Source organism: Centropristis striata, chromosome 17 (assembly GCF_030273125.1).
Source record: "Centropristis striata isolate RG_2023a ecotype Rhode Island chromosome 17, C.striata_1.0, whole genome shotgun sequence".
Classification (NCBI taxonomy): domain Eukaryota; kingdom Metazoa; phylum Chordata; class Actinopteri; order Perciformes; family Serranidae; genus Centropristis; species Centropristis striata.
The window spans coordinates 6,274,460-6,291,949 of record NC_081533.1 but is presented as its reverse complement, the minus strand read 5'-3'; the positions used below and the strand labels follow the sequence as shown (position 1 = coordinate 6,291,949).

At 38.6% G+C, this 17,490-nt stretch overlaps 1 protein-coding gene across 1 annotated transcript; it reads right to left on the bottom strand.

Moving 5' to 3' along the window:
* Positions 1–5,848: 5,848 nt before the first annotated feature.
* Positions 5,849–12,842, bottom strand: LOC131989784 (uncharacterized). Its single transcript, XM_059355117.1, has 5 exons — positions 12,576–12,842; positions 9,524–10,557; positions 9,271–9,423; positions 8,409–8,501; positions 5,849–6,659 (listed from the first exon to the last, which is right to left on the bottom strand). Exons 1-5 carry the CDS (start codon positions 12,652–12,654, stop codon positions 6,348–6,350), a joined length of 1,671 nt encoding a protein of 556 aa, XP_059211100.1. The 5' UTR covers positions 12,655–12,842; the 3' UTR covers positions 5,849–6,347.
* Positions 12,843–17,490: the final 4,648 nt, after the last annotated feature.

Sequence of the window (17,490 nt, the reverse complement as noted above, 5' to 3'; positions counted from 1 at the left end):
TGACGATAATTCTGACTGGTGATTATTTTAGAATTAATAAATTAATAACGGGTAGCGCAAAGCGGATTGCTGTAGCAACTGTTGTTGAGGATTATGGGTAATGTAGGCCTTTCCGCTATCCAAAACAAACGAATAAAAGTTTATTTCTCAGAATCGAAGGAGAAAAAAATGATACTGAGAGCCACAACATGAAGCTATTTTATTGTTGAATTATCAGTGAGACTTTGATGTGTTTGTGTTGAGAAATGTTGACGATGTCATTAAAAGAAATCCTTAAAATAGTGAGAAAAATACTTCCGCGCACAGGGTCCTCGGTTCTCCAATCAGATTGTCGCTCGCAGCGTCATGTAGGGCCGTGGTCGGGATGTTATTGGAGTGAATAGACGGCTGTAGCCTCTGCTCTAAGCGTTTCTCAGCGCCGCGAGCGGGTTTATATTGGAGTCAATTGAGAACCCAGAGCGTTTCACACAGACGTGGAAGGGTGCCCTTTGCGTCAGTATGATACGTCTAGGGGTGTGACAAATCGTCGGTATTTTACGCTTTGGGAATGAGAACGAGTAACCACCGACTGACTGAGTTTTTTTCTTCTTCGGTGGTTTTGTGTTTCTCCGGAAAAAGGTTTTTTAAATTTTTTTTCTCTTGAGGAGGTTTTCATTTAAAGATACAGAGGGTTTTTTTCCTCTCTCTTTTTGTTCCCCATTATTGAATACCTGAACTGAAAAAAACAAAGAAATTAACTATAAATGAATAATGTGATGGACTGTTGGACTTTGTGTTGGTGAATACATTTTTCTTTAACAAAGACTGCTTTTGTGCTGTTATTGTTTGTTGAGGTTCTGGGTATCATAAAAGGAATACCCTGAGAGGTATTACCTTTGTGTGGTTTGTGTTGTGCGTATAAAATTGTCGGGTCTTACTTTTTCTAAGAGAAGGGTAAAAAGTTACAATATAAAACCTGACTGACCAATACTCTTAAATACCAGGAGAGAGACCTGGTTGGCACCCCATCTGTGACCCAAAATGATATACTGTATCCTTCTCCTGGTGCTTTCTCTGCATATAAATGATTTGGTAAGTACTTTTTTTATTCAGAGAGCTAACCTTAATGCTATTTATTTATTAGTATATGAGAAGTGTGGTATTAAAATTTGAATATTAACAATGCACATAGAGTTTATGTACTATTAGCAAGGGTGTGGGATCTATTCAATAAAGATATCGCACTAATGGTATTAAGACGCACACATGCCCATAAAGCCCAACACAGTCCCAGGACTGATGAGACACATAGTACAACCCTTGCATTACAGCTGATGCACCAAAACGCCTGTCCATCCTACGCTTCATTCTATCCTCGCTTATGAACTAGACTTGAGATACTTGAACTCCTTTGCTAAGGGCAGTATCCTCTCCCAACCCAGAGGGCACAGTGCACCCCTATCCAGCAGAGAACTATGTCTTTAGACTTGGAGGTGATGAATCGTATCCCAACCGCTTCACACTTGGCTGCAAACGCACTTGTGCATGCTGGAGGTCCCAGTTTGATGACGCCAATAGAACCACATCGTCTGCGAAAGGGCAGAGGCACAATTCTGAAGCCCCCAAGCCGAGCACCCTCCTCCCGCTGGCTGCACCTTGAGGTCCTGTAAATTAATACCACAAACAGAATCAGAGATAATAGACAGCCCCGGTGGAGGCCAAAACCCATATAAAGATTTGAAACTGAGCACATGATTGCAATCATCCAAGTGGCAGAGTATAAATGTGCGAGAGGAGACGGCTCATTTAACCACAAAGATAAGTGTTTCTTCAGAGATAAGAGTCTTTTTTTATGCACAAGGTACAGCGTACAGCAGGTCTCCATTGATTCTTTAAATATTTATATTTATACTAATAAATACTAATATTAATCAGTGTTCTGTGTTCTTCTACACAGCCAAAAGATAACACACACACACACACACTCACACAGTCCAATTTCACACAGTGAGCATATGTGAGCGAATCTGCTGTGGACATCACAAGAGTCAGACTGAGCCAGAAATCTATTTTCTTTTTCATTCATTTCTTATGTATTTAAAAAATGACAGGATGATAGGATATCAGAATGTCATTACATTACACTACATGTCATTTGGCTGACGCTTTTGTCCAAAGCAACTTACAATAAGTGCATGTAGTTTGAGTGGACATCCCTCCTAAATGCACTGAGGATAATTTTTTTTCAATTAGGCTCATTTGCGTCTAAAGGGGGCCATTTTGCACCAAATGTATGCATATTACCTCATAAAAATATGTACAAGAACTGAAGCACTGACACGCAATTTGCTCGGGAGCAGTTGGGGGTGCAGTTTACCTTTAAGAATTACTATTATAAAGTATTTTTTACTTGTTTAGTGGCATCACACAATCCTTTTGTGAATTCACCCATAAATGTGTGCAGTCTTGACAGCTGCACCAGCAGTTTTACAGACATTTGCTTCATGTGCATATTTGGCTCAAATGTCACACCATAAAGACTCCTTCAATCTTCACTCAGTATAGGAAGGTGTGTCTGTAACATTGATAATCACATATAGACAGCACAGAATATGAGTTAGTGCTGTCTCTATATCGTGTATTGTTGTGTTTGCGATACATTCCTGCTCTGTAGGTGCTGTGTATATTCTACTTGGAGCTAACTGGCTGCAGTGATGGGTGTGCAGCACTGGAGCCATGCCTCGTGTTCCCTGGCGCTCTGTATGCAACAGCTGGAGCTCCGTATGTAACAGCTGGAGCTCTGCAAATGACTTTTCATGTCTCATTCACACGCAAGCACACACACACACACACACACACACACACACACACACACTTTCCTGCATTCTTGAAGATACACAAACCAAAAGTGACCATATTGTATAAACACGCACAAACTGTATTCGGGATGTTAGTGTTGAAGATATGACCTTTTCTTTGGATGAAAGTGTGTTTCTGTCCATCTACAATGGTGACAAATGGTTACACCATTCTGTGTCAACTTGATGAACATATTCTGTCTTTCAATTAAAATCCCTGTTGCATTTATTGTCAGCACCTCGAGGTCAGTTTGAACCTATAAAAAGACTTTCCTTGTAAAGTCCCTGGTTGTGTTTGTCTCATAAAGACCCAGAGTTTCTTCCTTTTACTAGTGAGTTTATATGACGGCCTACAGCCCCATTAGAGACTATCTAAACATGCTGGCCCCAACCACGGACAGATAGCCCTCCAAACTAAACACTGTCTAATTGATGGTGGGTGGGATGAGAGCATATGCAGTTACTCAGTCATTGTCAAGACACCTGCAATATATCCCAACACATGTTCACATCTCTCCAAGGATAGCTGGAGTCCAGAAATGACTGCAAGCTATAACATTAACAAACAGCACACACACCAGGCAGGCGAGAGGAGGGGGGGTGGTTTTATTGGTTTCTGTATGGAAAGTGATGTAAACTTATAGCTGCACTATGCAAGGTAAATGAAAAGTCAGGAAATCATGGAATGTGACATTGGGAAACTGCACAATCTTCTTATGTTAAGCAGCCTAGGTCAGGGGTAGTCAACCTGCGGCACATGTGGCTTTTCAGGCCGTCTGCAGTGGCTCCCTGTGGCTGTGACAAAAAAATGATACCAAATGAAATTTATTTTCTATTCTCTTTACATTTTAATAATCATTGATGGTTGGTGTAGGCCCAAAGAAATGTGTATTCCTGAAAAATAAAAATGTGTTGCTTATATACACCATTACATTTTATGTTATTTTTACATTTTTGTCAACTAAAAAGTGCACCATAGAGTAATAAAGTCTACGGCTCACCATCTTATCCTCTGAATTTTGCCAACATCAAGCCTAATTTTGAGTTTTCCTTCAATTCCAAATCTCCTGAGATATTTTTGGTGCCCAGCCTCTCATTTGCACTTGGGTCCTGGCTGCATTCTGACAAAATCATGCTAATAAATGCTCATTATTTTTATTGTTAATTGTCAAAATGATCCCCATTAGCTGTCACCAAAATGGGACGAGCAGTCTTCCTGGGGTCCAAAAAAAATCACTTAACAATGTTAAGTGTTTTTACATTGTTAATGTAAAAACAATGAAACATTGTAGGAGTCAATGGAGTAAAAGTCATCAGAAATTATTCAAATAAGTTATCAAATTCACAAGTATTACATTCATTATTACATTCACACAGTCAATTCCCTACTCACAAATTTAAATAGTGCATTCTCAAATGGTACTTGAAAGATATTTTGTTATTCAGCTTACATATATTCAGTACATTATGACCTATTAGTATTATGGGTAGGTTCATTCAGACTTAGTAGGCTGTTTCATCTTCATAATAAGGCTCAAAATGAGGTATGCGGCTGCATTATGTTATTTTTCTCTTTTTTTGGCCAACAGTGGCTCTTTAGTTAGTAAAGGTTGCCGATCCCAGACCTAGGTGGTGTGTGATGCTTCAGAGGAAGATTTTCTTTTTACATGTTTCCTGCACAGACATTTGTTTTCAAGACAAAATTATACATGAAAAAAGTTTCAATTGAGTTTGTCTCTGTGAATGCACAAACTTCCACTAAGAAGCATTCAAATTTATTCACTTTTACATGTTGCCTGAATAGAAATTTGTTTCCCAGAGCCTGAAGAAAAGAAAATAGCATTATTTTAGTTTTTGGACATACTGTAATTTTGGTGGGTTCTTTTTTTTTTCATTTTTGTACATCCTACACTATCACCATTATCAACATACCAATCAACAGACCCAATGAACAATCCACAATCCAGACCCAGATAAATAGAGAGACCATTAACACTGTCAACACAACCATACACAATGTGATATTGTGCAATTTTGCTAAATCACAGATTAAAGTCATGCCAATGTTGTTTCTGTATGATGAAGGTAAGAAGGTGTTATGGCAAATAAAGCATGTTGGTATTTTTTCTGCACTTTACAGATCTCCGTCCATCCTACACTGAAAAAAGTTTTTAGTTCATCCAATTAAAAAAATTTAGGGTAAGAGTTCACATCTATATTGTATAAGTTGAGCCAATGAAAAAAAAATACTTGTCTCAAACTGTATTTTCTATGTCCATGGAAACAATATTTTAAGACTTGACCAAAATCATATTTTCTTGTTAAAAGGAAGTCGATTAATTTAAATCTTATTTTTTTATCTAAACAAAAATATATATATATTATCAAACAAATAGTTATTATTTAAGAAATACAGCTAAATAGAAATTATTTGTTTTATCCAATGAAAAATATATATATTTCAAACAAATATTTATCATTTAAGAAATACAACTAAATAGAAATTATTTGTTTTATCCAATGAAAAATATATATATTTCAAACAAATATTTATCATTTAAGAAATACAACTAAATAGAAATTATTTGTTTTATCCAATGAAAAATATATATATTTCAAACAAATATTTATCATTTAAGAAATACAACTAAATAGAAATTATTTGTTTTGTCCAATGAAAAATATATATATTTCAAACAAATATTTATCATTTAAGAAATACAACTAAATAGAAATTATTTGTTTTGTCCAATGAAAAATATATATATTTCAAACAAATATTTATCATTTAAGAAATACAACTAAATAGAAATTATTTGTTTTATCCAATGAAAAATATATATATTTCAAACAAATATTTATCATTTAAGAAATACAACTAAATAGAAATTATTTGTTTTATCCTATCAAAAAGATTTACATTTCATCAAACAAATATCATTTAAGAAATAAAACTAAATAGAAATGTGTTATATAAAAATTATATCAATAATTCTCATGACACAGTTAAATCAATTAATAACTAATTTATAAAAATTATAAATCATGACATTTTACAGCATGGTTCTAATTTAACACTTTAAAAAAAAAAGCACGGAATGAAACCAAGAAATCAGAGCCCTGATTTAAATTAACAGTGTTCCAAGATATTAATGTTCAAATGCCAAACCTTGCTGAAATGTAAAAGCCTCCTAATTTAACCGAACAGTGTACAATTCCAAGACAACAGTGGGATGCCAAACCTGGTTGAAATGTAAAAGCCTCCTGATTTAACAGTGAACAATCTCAAGAGATTAACAGTGGGATGGATGGCTGAAATGTAAATCCTCCTCAAATGCAGTTCACATTGAGCTCAGTCAGTAAGTCAGCCATGTCTTAGGTCAGTCAGTCAAGTCTCAAGTCAGTCAGTTAGCAAATCAGTCAGACCACATATGTATGCCAGCTAGTCAGCTGCAAAAGCAAACATTAAATCTACTGAATAATGCTACTTCACTTGCTGTTACGATGCAGCTAAGCTCTATTGTATAGCTGGTCATAGAGCTTCTTGACCTTGGTAGTCATGCCTTTCGGGTCCAGCTCCATGAGAACTTTCTGGATATATTCAAATGTCTGTTTCAATGTCTTAGGATATTCCATATTGAGAACATAAAGGAGCCCCAGGAGAATGGCGACAGCATTTGCGACAGACGGCAACTCGTTCACAACCTCTTGTCCCTCAAGTATAATGCCAATGTCTTTGGGTGCAGCTTGTGCATCTCTGATGACGAAGATGGCCATGGTTGCCCCCTGAAGCATGTGTTCAGCCTCTTCCTTCTCAGACACCTGGAAGAGAACAGAACAGTAAAGAACATATAGTGCATTCGTAAAGTATTCAGACCCCTTCATTTCCCCCCCATATAATATGGATTAAATTCATTTATTTTTTATCATCAATCCAAACAACACCCCATCATGACAAAGCAAACTTTGTTTTTTAAAATCTTTGTGTTGGCTGAGGGCTGGTCAATATTCCGACAGCCAAATGTGCCAACAGCCCAAAGCGCGCATTGCACAGAGAGAGGGAAAGAGAGAGAGACGGCGCATGCATACGCGTGTGTGAGAGAGAGCGAGAGAGATGACAGCTCCTCGCTCTCCCTCTCTCATACACGCATATGCATGTGCTCGCTCTCTTTGTTTCTCTCTCTCTCTGTGCAATGCGTGCATTGGGCTGTCGGCATATTGACCCGGCACCGTGCTATCTTTGGGTCGAGGAAGGGGAGAAGAGAGGAAATAAGGAAGGAAGGAAAGGAGGAAGGGAGAAAAAGGAAGGAAGAGATGAAGAAAAAAGTAGGAGAGAAGGTAAGGAGGGAAAGAAGGAAAGGAGGAAGGAAGGAAAAAAAAGAACGGAGTAGAGTGTTAGAAAAGAGAAAGGGATGAAGGAAGGAGAGAGCACGGCAGGAGGAATTTTGATTTGGGAGGACAACACAAGGGTTAATGAATTTAAAATTTGTGAAAAATGTATTAAACTGAAATATCTGATTTAGATAAAAGGGATGCAATGATTCACTCAGGTCACGATTCGATTTTTCAACCATATTATTTTCCAGACAGATGACTGATTTTTATTTTTATTTTAATTTCTGTTAAAAAAAATCATAACGCGTTTCTCGGCAAAAGCACAGTGAAAATGATCTGTTGAGAATCATATTGAGTCATCGTGACATCATAGCAGCAACAATCACCATAGTTTCCATGTCTGTATCTGTATTACTTTTAGGACCACACCGGAACCATTTTCAAATTGAAAGCACTAGCTCTTGAGTGTCCCTTTATTTCTGAAAACAAGGCTTTTATTGCGATGGTCATTATCAACAGCAAAGTGTAGAGATACAGCTGACAGAGACGCTTTCTATGTGAACGCTGCTGCCTTTACATGCAAGCCGCAAACCCATGCACCGCTCTGTATCCTTTCTCAAGGAAGGGAAGTCTAAACGGTCAAAACTAATTTGCATATCAGCTGTTTCATCTTAGATTTTGCTCGAGCCATATTCTCATTGATTTTTAATCGGCCTGCGAGTAATCGTTACATCCCTATTAGATAAACTATTCTTACCCTTGACACGACAAGCCAAAATAAGCTAAAAAAGGTTGTAAATCATCAAGGGCCTGAGGTATCGAATGCGCCTTAAAGCACAAAAATCAAATAACCACTGAAGCAATATTGGAAGCGCATGAAATAACCCGATAAAGAAAAATACTTTAGAGAAAATATCACATTTTGTTACACGGCAATTACAATGTAAACATGCTACAGATAAATTCCCCGATATTCCATGACTTGGCCCAAAAGGTGATCAAATTCCCTGGCTTTCCACGTGGAATATACTTTTTAAACTTCAATGATATTCCAGAAATTCCATGACCTGTGGGAACCCTGGAACCATCACGTTATGCAGTAGATGTGTATGGATCATTTTTAGAGTTTTTCCTGAATGTTTTGATGAGTTTGAATAGAATGCACCCCAATTGTTGTACACTGCATTTATTATTTATTATTAACATTCATATCAAGTGGACAGCATCTTGCCTTACCAGGAATTCTTGGATCAGATCATCCACTGATTCTCTCATGTTGATGATGAGACATTTGAGAGCGATTTCCCGCCTTGTCTCGATATCAGTATCCTGCATGAAGACAGTGACAATTATTAATAATACTTGTTCAGTCCATCCATTCAATCAGTTTTGGTTGATTGAGGGCTACTGCCAATCAAATCATATATCAGGTTAATTCCGTATCAAATCATATAAGGTTCCAGCAGGACCATCGCAGATTTTGTTCCAACCTTGTCTAAATTATGAATGGGTCCGAAAAGCAAGGCCTGTAAAATATTTCTGATCAAATCCTGTTTCATATTTTTCCTTGAAAACAAAGAATTGATTTTAAAATTGTACTTATTGTTTTTAAAGCTATGAACGGCTCCTACATTGTTGATATGCTTACTGAATACATACAAGACAGGCCGCTGAGATCATCAAGTAAAGGTCTCCTCACTATACTCAGAATTCATTCTAAGTCAACTCATATTACCTTTAGTCATTATGGACCTTTATGGAATTCATTTCCACATGAACTCAGATTTCCTGCAACAGTATATTCTTTAAAAGCTAACGAAAAATACTTTTTTCGCAAGCTTTTAGTTAACAGGTAAAACTTTCATTGTAGTATTATTGTTATCCCCTTCAAATAATTGAAATAATAATAGCTTCTTATCCTAGTCTCTTTATTGTAATGCCTTCTTATTAAAATGACCCTCCAGAAAGAATCTTTCTTTACTCCAATCAATATTTCAGAAGCTGGGACACGCAAGTAGATATAATAAGGGAAGTCTCACCTTTTTCCTAAAGGTTAAACAATGCTTTTAACTATGAGTTACTAAACATCTGTACATACCGTTTCTACAACTGGCAGGAGCTTTGTCTTCTCCCGAGTTGCTCCACCCCTCTTTCGGACCACCTGAATCAGTTCCATGCACTTCTCGTCAAGTTTCTCCATGAATCTTGCCTCAAGGGGCATTGTGGTTACTCTGTGGAACTCTGCATTTATCTAGGGAATATACATATATAGAGAGAGAGAAAAGATTGTGATTTAGCTTTACATACATTTAATTACATTTTTATCCATGTTATGAATAAAGCTAGTGTACCTCTTGGACTTCGAAGAGTGCTGGCCATCTCTCAATAATATCCTGCAAAGGTGCTTTCTTGTTGACGATTTCTTGCCTCCGAAATGCGAACGTCTGAGCCATCTTCTTCCTAAGCGTTTTGCCATTGTTCCTTTTCTTTACTTCAGTCAAAAGGGCTATTCTCTCTTGCTCCATGGACTCAGAGGTCTCACCATGAGGTAGAGATGGGTAATGGTTAGACTCAGCTCTCCTGGGTTTTTTTATGTTCTTTGCTGGGTGGGCGTCAGTGGGGGATTTTCTTTTGACAGAATTCACAGTCAGCTCGTCAGATGACGAACTATGTGATTTCAGGTATGTGCGATAGTTATACATCTTCGTCTTGAGCCTCTGTTTCCATCCGTAACTGTGGTTGAAGGACCCTGGTTCTTTCAGACAGGGGTGTGTCTGTGTGAGCGCCTCTGCCACTTCACTCAAATCTGCATCACTAGGATAGGATTTGTACGAATAGACTTTGTTAGCAAGTCTTTCAAGTATGTCGGAAATCATTTTAGAGCTGGGAGTCAGTCTAACCTGGTTTCTCTGATACTCAGCATTTCCAGCCTTAAGCTGAGATTCAGTGGAAAGTGAGAAAGTAGGGATGTTGAACACCTTGGGCCATTGCTCCTTTCTGAAGGTGTCCGAGGAAACGTCGCTTACAACTAATGTATCATCTGAGCATGCAGATGAAGAGAAACTTGCATCATCTTGGCTGTGAACATTGACCTTATTCACAGAGAGGTCAACTGGCTCCAAGGATAATGTCACAGGGGGGGGTTCAACAACCTTCAAAGTGGCAAGATCCTTGAGTTCTGAAGTTTTGGTTAAGTTAACCCAAGTGCTAAAGTCAGCATCGTAGTACTGAAGCCGTATTTCATTAGTTACACCACTAATATTCTTTATTTCTTGGATTACTTCATCAACGGAGCCAGGGATGCCATTCGGAAGTTCCAGCTTGATGCGACTGTCCTCTTCTAAAATCACCAGGAGTCGTGTGATGCTCGCCATGTCTAGAGATCCTGTGAGTGGGAGGGAAATAGAGGGAGAGATAGGTTAGGTACCCATTAACCCCATGCCAGATTTTTGACAAATTGAACAATATAAACAAACAAAGAAATAGGTATAACTAAATTATTGACACTTACAATTAAGAGATTAGGCCTTCATTTCAACTAAAATGTTCTCATTAAAAAAGGAGAATTCCGGTCAGTTTCCAAATAAAGCTCTACAGCTCGAGGTCCCCGAGTGGTACCATAGGAAAAGACCTTAAAAAAATATGTGCAGCCGCAACCGAGCTCCCCTGCTACCTCGCTGCGCAACATTGTTGCTAAATAGATGGGGGATGTTCTCCTAACCGCGACTAAGGCCTCTATTATGCTCAAAATATCACTACACATGCTTTGCACCATCAACCAGTTCCTTACCACACAACACTGAGTGTGCATAAACTCTGTTAATAAGAGAGAGCAGAGCTAGGTGTGTGTTTCTGTCACGTACCTCTGTTTACTATAGCTCCCGGGGTAGACCTTACTAGTCAACTGTCAAGTTCAGGACTGTTTCCATATCAGCAAAGACAATGATATAGAAACAGTCCCGAGCTCGACAGTCAACTAGTAAAGTCCCCCATCTGTTTACCTACAATGTTGTGCAGCTACATAGCAGGAAGCTTGGTCGCAGCTGCACAAATTTTATTCGGGTCTTTTCCTAAGGAGAAATTAGAAAATATATTCCTTTTTTTAAAAATTGTACAGCAAGCACTTTAAATACGCATGAGGCTCCAATTCAAATATCTATTTGCCAAAAATCATACTTTTATGGTAAGATTTGATCACCAAATCAGACTCACTGTCTTTGTTGCTAAATAAATGTACTAAAATACAATTAACCACCCACAGAAATCTGAAAAATTAACAAATGAATAAGTATATGAAATAATGTTTTTAGACATGAAACAATAAGCAGTATCATCTGCTCTGAAATGCTGGCGGTGTGTGCTGGAGATACTGAACTCTGTCCAGCTGCCTGCAGAACTGCCTTATAAAAATACACTATTTACAACAACCCTTGTTTAGAGGAGCTTAGGATAAACAACATGGGTGATATTGAAAAAATAACATTCATTTAGCCACTTCAATGTAATTCGGCACATATTTTGTAGATAAATGTGGACTCATTTCAGTAACAATGTAACTTAAATGACCAGTTACCGGGTGATCCGTCACAATCATCCTTGTGTTAATTAGAAGGTTTTTTTCAATGGAGTTCAGTATTAACGTTACTTACTTGAAACGAAATTCACATCAAACTATCAAACTAGTCAGTGCTGATCAAATCACAGCGGGGGCTGCAGCCCGACCTGTCGGCAGAGAGACCGGCGCACAGACAGGTTGAGACATGTCGGCCCTGCCAGCCTGTGCCGCGCGCGGGCGTGCACAGTCACACACAAAGTACACATCTAAAGGCATAAATACTGCAGCGACAATATTGATCATACACAGATATCCATGTAACTTAAACATTATAAACTGGCCGGATATAAGAAGTTTTGAGAGGCGAAAATAAAGATTAATTCTTGTTTACGGTCCCCAAAAGTTTCAAAAACAAACTCCTGTTGCTCATAAACGTCTCTGGATTTGAGCGGTTCATTTTACACTCTCAAAAGATAATAACAGCGACAATTCCATGTTGTATACTTATCAAGTGCCGACCATAAAAAGAACTCGACTGGCAGCCATGTTTACTCTTGACGGTTAACGTTACAAAATGGCGCGGAGCCAATTCACAAATGTCCTACTTGTGAGTAGAAGTATTTAGAAAACTACTGCAATAAAACCGCAAACCACAGTCAAATAAACCACATATTAAATTAATTTAGCTTATGTTCCCTTTTAATTAACGTTGACATCACGTTAGCGACACTAGGCTAGCTAGCAAGCTACATTTAGTTAGCACCTACCAGAGAAATATCCAGTTAAGACAAATAGTGAAATAACAGCACTAAAAACAGCAGCATATGATTGTTGTTGTTTTCACTTACCAGAATATATTCCGAATGAGTCTATCAGTCTCTCTCCGGCGGAGGAACAGGTCCAGTTCGATCCAGTTTGATGCCGCATGGTCTCTGCTCAAGCTTTGTTTAATGCGCAGGTGCAAGCTTTGTTTAATGCGCATGTGCGGATAACCTATGTGTAATCCTAAAATTATGCATTTGTCAAAACAGAAATGTCTTGGTTTGAGCTCTTTGCGAAATGCAATGAAATTTTTTTTATTTTAAACAATTTAATTAATGAAAAATTATTAATTGGAAAAACAAAACAAATAATATTAAACTGCATGGAAGGACAATTATAAATTGGATGAAGTACAGCTCGAAAAACTTTTTTCAGTGTATGCTTCATTCTATCCTCGCTCATGAACAAGACCCTGAGATACTTGAACTCCTTTGCTTAGGGCAGTATCCTCTCCCAGCCCAGAGGGCACAGTGCACCCCTATCTAGCAGAGAACCATGTCTTTAGACTTGGAGGTGATGAATCGTATCCCAACCACTTCACACTTGGCTGCAAACGCATCAATGCATGCTGGAGGTCCTAGTTCAATGAATCCAATAGAACCACATCATCTACGAAGAGCAGAGGCACAATTCTGAAGTCCCCAAGCCGAGCACCCTCCTCCCGCTGGCTGCACCTTGAGGTCCTGTCCTTGAGGTCCTGTCCTTGTTATTTCCTGTTTTATTTTGAAATAGTAACTCTCCTCTCGTTTCAGGTCAATTGCCCTTCCCCGTGTGTCATCTGTCTGATTGTCTCCCCTAATCACCGATTGTGTTCACCTGGTGCTCCCCTCCCTCCATGTGTTCCAATAGTCTGCGTTTTCCCTTGTCTTGGTCCAGTGTGTTTGACCCCGTCACCATACCAGACAGTTATCTCTTTCTTGCCACAGCCACAGCTTGTTTTGTTTTTCTTTGTAATTTATTAGTTAAGCACAGTTCTTAGTTTCATAGTTTTTTGAGTCAGCCATTTTGTTTTTACTCCCTTAGGATTGATTTTGTGTTCTTTATTATTTTTCCCCCTTTATTCCTGATCCAGTTTTTCATAGTGTTTTAGTAGAATCTTTTATTTTCTTATCAGGTTTTGTTCCTCCCTTTTGGAGCACTTTTTGTTTGTAGGTGTTATTATTTAATAGTTTTCCCCCTCGAGAGTTTAGTTAGTTTTCCCCCCTTATCTTAGATTAAGATTTATATATTTAGTTTTTAGTGTAGATAGGTTCAGTGTTTTTCCTCCTTTGGAGAGACTTTTCTTTGTTTAGTTTTTACTCAGTCAGGAGTTTCATAGCCCTATTCTTTCACTCTGTGAGGTTTTCCTTGCTGCTTTTTTTTTATTAAAGAGATTTTAAATTCACCTGCTCTGCATCTGAGTCCTGACCTGACTCCCGGCCTGACAACATTTTTGGATAAACAAAAAAAGTGCTGTGGTTCCTCTATTTTACCTACCATTTAGAGTTTGAGCTGGTTGCAATTCCTATTTTCATTATTTTGGTGTAATGGCTGTGATATCAGTTACTATAGTATGTGCATATATTAGCGTGGAGGGTGAGAGTGAATGATTCACCAGGGTCCACAAACACTTATAAAATAATGTGACCAGTGGGGAAAATACCGGGACTTTTGATTAGGCCCATTCACTCAATATCTGGTCCATCTTCAGCATTTTTTACAGCCCACAAATGTTGCCCAATGTAGCAAGTATTGTTTTCAACCCTACATATTTATACAGGAAGTAAGCTGGGCAGCATTTGTGTCTACAGACTTGAATTGAAATAGGATTTCCATGGGGTGGCGGAGAGAAATGAGTATTGAAAAGCCATGCAAAAAATATTGGAACAGCAATATAATAGTGTAGGTGCCGCTTACACTATTTTTCTATTTAACATTTATGCAAAGAATTCTATATTCCCCATGGTTACTTCTCCCCAGCCTTAGCCCCACACAGTCTCAACCCCGCCCCCTTGCAACACCAACCCTCCACTGTAAGGTTCCAGGACAACTCGTTCTCCACGTTGACCTCACCATTCCTGTTCGCCTACACTGCTCTCTCTCTCTCTCTCTCTCTCTCTCTCTCTCTCTTTCTCTCTCTCTCTCTCTCTTTTGGCAGCAGAAAGCCGAGACATTACAGTTTTATTAGACAGCTGTCATTTATACTACGTGTGTGTGTGGGAGTGTGTAAGGAGTGCAAATGTGCGAAAGGAATAAAAGTCAAGAAGATCCTCCTAAATCAAGACAATTCTGCAAATACTTACATCATCGAAGAGCTGGTTTTGGGATCAAATCAAGAACTGAATCAGTCAGTATGTTTACATGACACTTGAAAAAAACGAATTATTGCCTTAATCTGACTATTACAATTGAAGTGCATCCAGATAATGCGACCCCCTGACTCCCCGTGCTGGTGTATGACCCCGGAACAAAAATATTCAAGAAAGCCGGTCGCCGTAGCCGCTAACTGGACACGTTAGCCGGTCGCGCTGGCCAGTCACGTTACCCGGACGCAATTGCTGGTCAGTAGTGACGGCACAAAATGTCGAACTGAGGTGAGTGTTGAGGAGGAGGACACGTTCCCGTCAGTTATTGAATTTTCTCAGTTGCATGTAAACTGGGACGAGGACAGAAGTCCGATCTGATGCCAAAAATCGATTTTTAAGCATAGCTTGATTAAACTGTGCATGTAAACCCACTGACGATGTAAGATTCTTCAAGTTTAGAAACTGTGACGGACTTAGATCAGGTTAAGGGTTAAGGGTTAGGTATTTAAAGGAGGGGTTAGGGGTTCAACAAGGCTTCAACATGCTAGAAATAAACTATGGTGACAACAAGTCATCCAACCACTTCTAAAAGGTAAAAATGTTTGTGAATGTTCACAATCACAAGTTAAAGAAAGCATGAAAATCCATCATCCAATTGATCGTCTATCCTCCTATTTTGGAAACGCTAGAAATTAAATGACACACTATTTCTTCACTCATATCCCTCTTGTTCTACTGGATGAAAATTTACAAAAGAAGCTGCTTTGATTAATAATCTGTATTATAGAGTATTTTTTCTGTCTCCTTCTCTCTTTCCAAATGGAGCTACTCATTTGTACGTCTTGGCCCAAGAGGACTTTTCCACCATCCCTGCTAGTCATATTTCCCAAGCATGGCCATACTTTAATATGTCCACCTTCCTGGGGCTAACAAAACTGATATATATGCAGCCCTCGTTTCTGTTGACGACCCTGATAAATGTTTCATAACAAACACATGTGGAGCTCTGAGCGCGTGGAAGGACAGACAGACAAGGATCAATGGATGAGAAGAAGTGGGACAGACGGAGGGGGGACAAACATAAGGGAGGGGAAGGGCTTGGGACTTTGGAGACCAGAGTTTCTCAGCACTTCTGGCACATCTGTCCTTCTTCCGTTCCTCCGTCCCTGCAGCACTGACGCAATCACGGAGGCACACAAACACATACTCACAAAAACACATTCAGCTGGCTCTGTTTAGCCACGCTGCCTGCATGTGGATTACTGGCTCTCCAGTTGCATTGCCTTTATTTAATAGCAAGCTTTTGTGCAACATGGAGTCATGTTTATGTGGACAAGCTTCAGACAGATAAATGTGGCTATTAACAGCAACCATGCATTGAAAAATGTGTGTTTTTTGAGTTATGCTGTTTATCTATAATCAATGTACAAATTATTAGTCACCAATATAAGTCAAACTCAGTAGCTGTCGCATAAATTGTTATTTTGTTTGGGGTTTTGGCAGTGTGATTATGAGTAAGGAATCATATTTCTGTCTGTGGTCAGTTTTTACCACTTTCACTAGACATAATGCACAACATCTGGTTCCACGACTACACACAGATTTCTCCAAAGACAAGACCATTAAACTACATTCAGCTACAACTATGAGTTTGTCTTGGTAGTAATAAAGACGTGTAGCTTTTTTGCATCAATAAATTAATACTTAAACCAACTGAGAACATCATGTAGCCTTAAATGGCCTGTACACTACACATATACTGTATGTTATTGGTTTAGATGTGCTGCCTGTGTTTTCTGCAGCCTGATCTCAAAAAATTATTTGAAATGACCATGACATGGAGCACGTAATGTAAAATGAAAATACCGTTCCACCAGCATGGAAACAATGTCAATGTAAATTCAATGGGGATCCTTTTTTCGTGCTGGCCATGTCACACCGCGGTGAGGTGGTATTTTATTTTGTCTTCTGGTCTTGTTATTTCCTGTTTTATTTTGAAATAGTAACTCTCCTCACGTTTCAGGTCACTTGCCCTTCCCCGTGTGTCATCTGTCTGATTGTCCCCCCTAATCACCGATTGTGTTCACCTGGTGCTCCCCTCCCTCCATGTGTTCCAATAGTCTGTGTTTTCCCTTGTCTTGGTCCAATGTGTTTGACCCCGTCACCATACCAGACAGTTATCTCCTTCTTGCCACAGCCACAGCTTGTCTTGTTTTGCCTTTTTGTATTCCTCACAAGAATGATTTTTCTTTGTAATTTATTAGAGTATAGTGCCAGTGTTTAGTTTCTTAGTTTTTCTAGTCAGCCGTTTTGTTTTTCCTCCTTTGATTTTGTGTTCATTTTAATTTTCCCCCCTTTAATCCTTTTCCAGGTTATCATAGTGTTTTGTAGAATCTTTTATTTTCCCTATCAGGTTTGGTCCCTCCCTTTTGGGGCACTTTTTGTTTGTAGAGCGAAGATAGTATTCCCCGATTCTTAGATTAGGATTTATCATTTTAGTTTATTAGTGTAGATAGATTCAGTGTTTTTTCCTCCTTTTCTTTGTTAGATTCTCAACTCAGATTCAGGAGCTTTATAGTCCTTTGTTTTCACTCTGTGAGGATTATCTCTGCTGCCTTTTGAAAAAAGAGACTTTTATATACCTGCTCTGTATCTG

Coding starts and splice junctions, on each gene's coding strand:
- LOC131989784 (XM_059355117.1), bottom strand. CDS start 12,654: ATGCGGCATCAAACTGGATCGAACTGGACCTGTTCCTCCGCCGGAGAG. Junction 10,558..12,575: donor CTCATTCGGAATATATTCTG/GTAAGTGAAAAC, acceptor TCCCACTCACAG/GATCTCTAGACATGGCGAGC. Junction 8,502..9,270: donor TCCTGCCAGTTGTAGAAACG/GTATGTACAGAT, acceptor GTCTTCATGCAG/GATACTGATATCGAGACAAG.